The 7,709-nt window shown below is 45.7% G+C and overlaps 1 protein-coding gene and 1 long non-coding RNA gene across 2 annotated transcripts; both read right to left on the reverse strand.

Annotated features, from left to right (window-relative positions):
• Positions 1–2,615: 2,615 nt before the first annotated feature.
• LOC119354928 lies at positions 2,616–6,016 on the reverse strand. The gene is made up of 5 exons (XR_005171353.1): positions 5,688–6,016; positions 4,997–5,091; positions 4,557–4,612; positions 3,484–3,568; positions 2,616–2,902 (listed from the first exon to the last, which is right to left on the reverse strand). It is a non-coding gene; the product is annotated as an uncharacterized LOC119354928 (long non-coding RNA).
• A 725-nt stretch (positions 6,017–6,741) lies between these two features.
• Positions 6,742–7,353, reverse strand: LOC119357895 (phosphatidylinositol 4-phosphate 5-kinase 6-like). The gene is given in 4 exon segments (XM_037624678.1): positions 6,742–6,895; positions 6,897–6,923; positions 6,925–7,265; positions 7,333–7,353. Coding segments are annotated over 4 exon segments (543 nt in total).
• Positions 7,354–7,709: the final 356 nt, after the last annotated feature.

Raw genomic sequence — 7,709 nt, forward strand, 5'->3', positions numbered from 1 at the left:
GCCGGGCGCGGCGGAGGTCGCCAGGAGCGGTGGTTGCCACTACAGCCAGGGCGGGGCGATGGTGGCGGTGGATGGCAGCTGCAGCGGCTGCTGCAGCAGCCCGGCGAGCGCGGCGGAGGCCACCTGGTGCGGCGGCTGCCATGGCAGGCAGGACGAGGCGATGGATGGCAGTTGCAGCGGCTGCTGCAACAGCCCGGCGAGCGCGGCGGGGGCCGCCTGGTGCGGCGGCAGCCACGACGGCGCGGTGGCGGTGATGGGCGGCGCAGCTGGGTGCGGCCCGTAGGACCCGGCCAAGAACAGGCGGATCTCCTGGACCGCCTGTGTTAGGTCCCGCAGCGCCCCGGACACCTCCGGGCTGAGGACGACGGGGGCGGGTGCGACGGAGGATCCCGGCGCGGGCAGGAGCGGGGCGACGGTCGTGGTGGTCGCCGGAGGCGACGAGGTGACCAGCAGCGGAAGAGACGGGTTGGGCGGCGGTGAAGACATGATCGAACCGAAGCTAGCTGATACCAAATTGTTATGGCGCTGCTAGAAGGAGGGCGCAAGAAGGCCGGCCGTGGGCCTTTTGCCCACGGCCGGGCAAGATGGAAGGCTTTCCTTCTTAATTCTTGCTTGATTAGATTGATATATCTCCTCTCTTTATATAGACAGGTTTACTTGACTCCCAAGCAAGACTTACTTGACCCATAAGAAACGACCCTTATCTCTAATTAACTCTAAGACTAACGGGTTATACCGCTAGCCCAGGTCATTAGGCCCATTACGTACTCTAAGAGCCTGTCTCTGGATAGCTAACCCCTTTTTATACTTTGTGCTGTTAGTTTTTTTTCGAAAAGAAGGAATACCCCTCGGCCTCTGCATCAAGTAATGCATACAGTCATTTAATTATTATTTAAAAGTTCATCATCCGGTCGCAATAAGTGCCACACATAGCTGCCCCATGGGCAAACAATGAAGAAAAAAATCATAGAAAAATGAGCTTCATGCATCACAAATCCTACTAGTAGCCCGCCAACCAAATCCGTTGAACAAATCTCGAGAGACCATCTTCCATCGGTTAATGAACCAAAATTAGAACAAAGTACAAAAAAGTTAGATAAAGCAATTATTATTCTTAAGAAAAATGCATCTGTGATGCCCATGGAGGATGATGGTCCTAATGGTCTGTAATTACCCTCATTACAAGGTTATCGTGCTGACCTTGCACATGAGGAAACTCTTTTCGATGTCAGGCGGGCCTTCAAACAACCAGGCGGACTGTACGGAAGGCCTTGTTAAGAAATCGTGAAAGCCTACTAAAATAGTATGATACTAGCGAGTAGTGCGCGGCGGCACGTCACGCCACATGGATTGATAAGATATTTAGTTTTCTTTTAATATTTGATAAGTTGTCCCAAGACTTGATTCGTGGCAGAGCAGTTCATGAGAAAAAAAGATACATCTAGTTGATACATACTTAAGTGATCTACAACATGTAGTAATAGTAGGCACTGGAAGTATGAAGTTCTTGTTCTCTACTTAGACCTAAGATATTGATAGTGATGTAATGGTAGTGAATTTTACATCTGATGATCTGAATCAAACCATCGCTGCTGGTCCTAAGAGACATACCATCACGAGCCAACTATTCAAGTCGATCCACTGAAGCATGTGCGGCGGCACGCCGCACCCATTGGTTCAGTATGTGTTTGTTTTGATATAGTTTCTGAAAATTCGTTGTACGTTCTGCATGTGCGTACCTTTGTAGCCAGCTCGAATTTTTACGCCTAGCAGTCTATTTTTTTCCTACGTATACTTCTTGAACACATTTAACTGCGCTACTCATATAGTTACATTCTCAGTTTCTTTTTTTGAACAGCAGACCAACTTAAAGAGAAAGAAATAACATGTAGAACATAAAAAAAGATATGCAACTGATGAATCGTTCTCTTGACTTGTTTTCTATGAATCATCGCAGATACAACATTCATATGTGTGACATTCTACTTATATGGAGATCCCTCATCTACCGTCAACACCACCAGGTAGGAAACAACACACCCCAATTCAAAACCTGTCTCCATAGATATGGTGGGCTCCTTCTCTATACATGTCCCAGCACCACTTCAATCCATCCCCGATTGAACATGAACATGTGTTACGTGAATAATATAAAAACTGATTTGTGGAAATGTATTGGAATACTTTACGTAGGACCATGGGCCATAAGAACGACACAAAATTTTGCACCACATTAGAAAATACTCGATTTATAAGCCTCCACTACAACAGGGACCCCCCTATAGCAACGCATCATTGCGTTGCCAAAGGTCCATATAAACGTTGGTAACGTCTACACCAACAGATTTGTATGTGTTGCCGTTGGTGACGTTGCAAGGGTCTACAACAACATATATACATCCGTTGGTAAACAGTATGAATAAGTGTTGTAAGGTAGCAACATATAGAGTTAGAGCCCAACAACGCTTCGCATGCGTTGGTGGTTACCCTAGAGAAAATGATTAATAAATGAGTATTGCAATGCATAGTGCATTGCATAAAAAAATGCACTTTATTTTATATATCACCGGCCAAAATTATTAGGTCAATGCCGATATTGCACTGGGGAGACAGTATAATAAAAAGAAATTTCTCATGTATTAAATCAACTTGTTTGTATTACAAAGGACACGATACAAAGATTACAAGATTTGAAACTAGTACTAATCCCATTCTTGACCTTGCAACCAACGTCTCAGCCATTCTGAAACATAATAATCGAAACATTGACACAGAAAATATCAGAAACATAATGATTGAAACATTGGCACTAGAAAAAGACACAATGTGAAACTATCTAGTAGCACCCCTATTCTTGACCTTGCAATCAACATCTGAACCATGCATCACCGAATATTGCAATCTACAACAGAGAAATGAAATAGGTTAATATGCAAGAAAAGTTGAAAGGAGGAGCAACATAGAAAGGTTGATGGCAATGTGATAATTAATCTGGCTGCATCAACCCGAAATACCAAGAATTCATTACCAAATGTAACATCGTCAGCTTTAGCTTTATATTCGGGGTCGCTACTTTGGATTGAAGTAATAGCAATGTTCTTGTTTGGATTTGTCCAGTGTTACATTTGTAGCTTACAATAGTCAATTTAGCTTACAGTAAACTAACTCAGCTCATTTCATTATTAAGTTTCACCATGCTAATAGAAACAGAGTGTTTTATACGGGTGGGGGAATGTAAGGCAGACATACGGTAGTTGATGAATTGTTTTACGTAATCTAGCAGCAAAGAGTCTTATCTCACAGTAGTAGTACACCTATTTTCACATGCAAGAAAAGTGTTCTCTCGCAGGAATTAGGTGAAAAAAGAGAGAAGCATGTCCAAGATAATAAAATATAGTCAAGCAATGCTATTAATACTACAAAATTTCCATTCGATCTGGTGAAGAATCATTCATGCAATGTAGAACTACTATCAGAAAATACCTCCTAGTAAATCCACCTTGGCACTAGTGGTCTTCTATGTTTTAGCGCCAACAACATCAACTTGGAACAATTGAGTCTCTGTAACCTGCTGATTTCACATATGCATTAGTAGTCTATATGTTTGGTTTTGCCGACAGAATTGTTCGCATCAAAATAGCGGAACACGTGTGACGAAAAAACTTAAGCGTACTCTTTATTCTTTTAGATCAAAACTCTTACATGGCCTTGTTTTTTATGGAAAAACTCTTGCGCGACCTGGTTCCACGATATGACGTGCTACATGGCTGAAACAATCTAAACTCTTACATAGCATCTAAAACGACTCAAACTCCAGCGACCTTTTCCTGGACTAGTAAGGCATGCTAACTCCAAGACAATACTAGTACAATATGTAGGCCGCTTGCTATGCAAACTCATTGAATCATGTATAGACTACGACCCACCTGATAACATAATCACCTACGACATGCAAACCAGACATGTTGGAAAACTAACTAATCAACCTATCCAAATTAGACTCAAACTTGTCTAGTTAAACTAGAATGGACTCCTACTAAACTACTTAAAAATTATTCTAACAATTTAAAAGACAACAACATTCATGCAGACTAAGTAATGCCAGCGTATTAGTATATGCCAAATTCTATTAAATATGATTTGCTTTCTTAGTTCACTTGTTTAGGGAGAACATGGAAACTTAGAGCAGTTCCAGTATGCTCATCTCTGTCACCATGGTTGCTGGATGCATGCTCAAACTGTTGGCCCGAATAGGTAGAGGAGAAGGCCATAAGTATTACAGAGAAGAGGAGATCCTAGTAAGATCCAATGGTTTGGGATTTAGTGAATTCGACGTAGCTGACACACTCGCACAGTCGCCGCATCTGATCGCTTAGCTCTTTGTTTATGGTTGCTAATATCATCCCACCACCGTAGTGTGCCCTATATGTCAGGGAAGCAGAATGCACAAAAGGAATAATTTGCATGTTTACGTTGTTGCATTAACCAAGTACATGCTGATTGTGTTAACAGTTGAAGGAGAATATATTACAAACAAGATAAGATGTGAGAGGCACCTGGCCAAGAGTTTGTGTGCTGACCAATCATGCATCCTTCTACTATTTGGAAACATCTGTGGCTCCCCACAAAATACAAAATCAGTACAGAGATTGAAGTACATGTAATTCCAAAAAAATGCACTAAACTCGATTTAGAGGTGAGATTCCAAGAGTACGAGTCATATACATATGATGAGAATATCAAGGTATGGTGTTCTTGTAACTCACCTTCAGATTTTATAAATTATTTGGATAACATGAGTGTAAGAATTATTTCCATCTGAAATTTTGCATAAAATTCGAGATTGCAGTATGCCCATTTTTACTGAATAAGAAGCTGAAACTAATGTAACTTTTGGTCAGGGGGAAAAATATCAACCGAAAAAATAGAATACGATACAAATTCATGTTTTCCTTACATTAATATGAACAACATGAACTATCGAAAGGATCCTCACCATGCTATAAACAACTGACTTAAATAATTCCCAAGGCTTCTTCTGCATATTCATGGATTTCTCTTTATTGCAATGCACTAGTGTAGTAGATAAATCTGTTAAAAAAACAGCAGAAGCACACACTTAGTAAAAGATAATGTCAGAACCTGCGAGTGTAGATGGAACAAAGGGTTATAGAATAAACACAAATATTGGGACGAACGGATAAAAGTGGGACTTGTTTATTTAGTATACTGTATGTATTCATGTGACACCAAATAAATAACGATTCAGTCTATTGAGAAGGGTATTCTCCATTTAAAAAAATCATGCTAGTATCATGGAACCATAATTGCACTGACATGCTGTCTTCTCCGGTGACATACATGATCGCATATGATATATCGCTGATACACTATCTCACTCCAATTTGAACCAAGTTGATCTCCTTTATAAGAAAACTGCATTGATGTTATTGAACAGGTCATGCTACATGCTAGTATGTAATGATTAATTTCACTTGAAAAAAATACCTAATTATCCATCGATCCATCTATATAGTAAGAGGAAAGTCTGACCATAACACATGACAGGGTACTACTCATCCAGAAGTAGTATAGATCAACACATGGTGATTCAGATCTAATCTAATACAGTAAACACCAGAGCCAGACATGTCCATGTCAGAGTCGAGGTAGAAGAGACGGAGTACCAATGTCAATCCCGAGCCGGCTGCTGCGCGTGAGGTGATGCAGTGGTAGTTGGCTGATAAACCAGAGCTACCGGAGCCACGCCGGCGACGCCTGGCGACTAGGGTTGTTGCGTGGCGTGCGTGCAGGGGCGCGGTGGACGGGTGCGAAGTATCGGGGGAGAACATAGAGGGAGTCGGGGAGATCCGTGAGCAGTGGGTTGGGAGTCCACCGGAGCCTCCCGGAATCGGAGTTGGCGGCGGCGGCGGCGCTGTGGTGTGAGACATAGAGGAATCAGGGGAGAGATGTGGCTGGGAGAAAAAAAATGGTATTTTAGGCTGTGTGATATATTTGGAAGGAGGGGGCGCAGATAAGGTGGAGGTGGGTACGGTACTGTAAAAAAAGGAAAGAGGTGGGGGTGCGTGGAGGTTAATCCCTTCGTGGGGAGGTGGGGTGGCTCACATCGTTGCTAGATATGCGTTGGTGTACGGGGGTGTTTGTTGTAGTGCTCTAAGCATAGGCATCCTATAAAAAAGACATTCTTCTAATTCACAGGTTTTCAAATTTGAACAAGAAGAAACCAATTGATGTATTATATAGTGCCAGAAGAGCTAGATGAAATACCATCTGACCGTCCATGAACCAACAAACTGAAAGCACGCTACTACGGGAGAAAAGTCTATGTAGGTTTTATAGCATCCAAGATCACTAAAATATTGTTTAGCGTCTATAGGCTTCATGAACACATATTTCAGTCTTGCCTATATTCCTATAATAACTCTGCGTGAAGCAAAGGTACTGAAAGGAAATGCAAATTTCTCTGGTTGATCGAATTCCACAACCAAAAGTCCCAAAATCTTCGTAATTCAGAGTTTCATACTCGCTGACGAAGGAAGATGACAGAAGCAACCCACCTGATCCCGAGCTGCAAGTTCAGCATGAGCTCGTAGTGCTTGTGCCCCTTGACGATGGTCTCCCCCTATTGCTTCGCCAGCGGCGGGGACACCCACTTGGCAATGCGCGGCGCCGGGGACGGCGGAGGCAGAAGCGCCCCGCTCTCCCCGCCGCCCTCCGTCCTCACGCTCCTCCGCGCGTCGTCCACCAGGGCGGCCCCGTCCACAATGTCGCAGGTGATGTCGCCGTCCGACTCCCAGATGCAAATCTTTCGTACTTCCGGACGCCGCCGGAGCAATTGCTCATCCCGGACACGGAGCTCGCCCGCCACTCCCCTGTACTCGGTCCCGTTGCGCCAGATGTATATAGCCATCCTGCAGCCCGGAGCGCCAGTCGCCGTCATATTGGCCGCCGTTGGCGTAGCTCTTCCTGCCGTCGCCGTCATTGAGGTTCATGGACCAGGAGGCCTCACCAGCAGCGGCGGTGTAGGTGTCGTCGCCGTCCATGAAGGTCCTTGAACTCGCCCTGTAGGTGGCGCCCGACGGCCAGGAGAACTTGCCCCGGCCCGTGGCCTTGCCGTGCCGCCACTCCCCCTCGTACATGCACCCATCCGTCCACAGGAACTTCCCGGCGCCGTGTGGCGCGCCGCCGCGCCACTGCCCCGTACGTGTAGAAGTCCCCGTTGGGGGGCCGCGCTCGACGTAGTCCTAGCTGAGGCGGCCGGCATCGTCGACGTCCGCAGAGGATGACTACTTGAGGAAGGAAAGTACATACATGTCCATCGTCCATGCTCATGACCTGGCTCGGTTTGGGTTTGGTCAATTGATAGAAAACCTGGCAAGTCGCAGGAGGCCGCAGCCGAGGGGCCGGAGCTGGAGCGGGGCGAAGAGATACCAATACTCACGAGGAAGAAAAGAACTCACTGCCGCCGGAGCCGGACACCGTCCACCTGACGCCATGGAACCTGCCGCGGATTACCATGGGCTACAGCCAGAATGGCGTCCTCCCGTCCAAGCCTCCGGCCGAGCTCGCTCCGCTGCGGCAACGAAGGCGCCGAGTTCGTCCACGCCAATCGAACTCCTCACGCGCGCCTTGGACCGCTTTCACCCCTTGCCGGCCGCTTCGCCGTCGCGCCGGCGGGCAACGCGAGC

This window comes from Triticum dicoccoides, chromosome 2A (genome assembly GCF_002162155.2).
Source record: "Triticum dicoccoides isolate Atlit2015 ecotype Zavitan chromosome 2A, WEW_v2.0, whole genome shotgun sequence".
Classification (NCBI taxonomy): Eukaryota; Viridiplantae; Streptophyta; class Magnoliopsida; order Poales; family Poaceae; genus Triticum; species Triticum dicoccoides.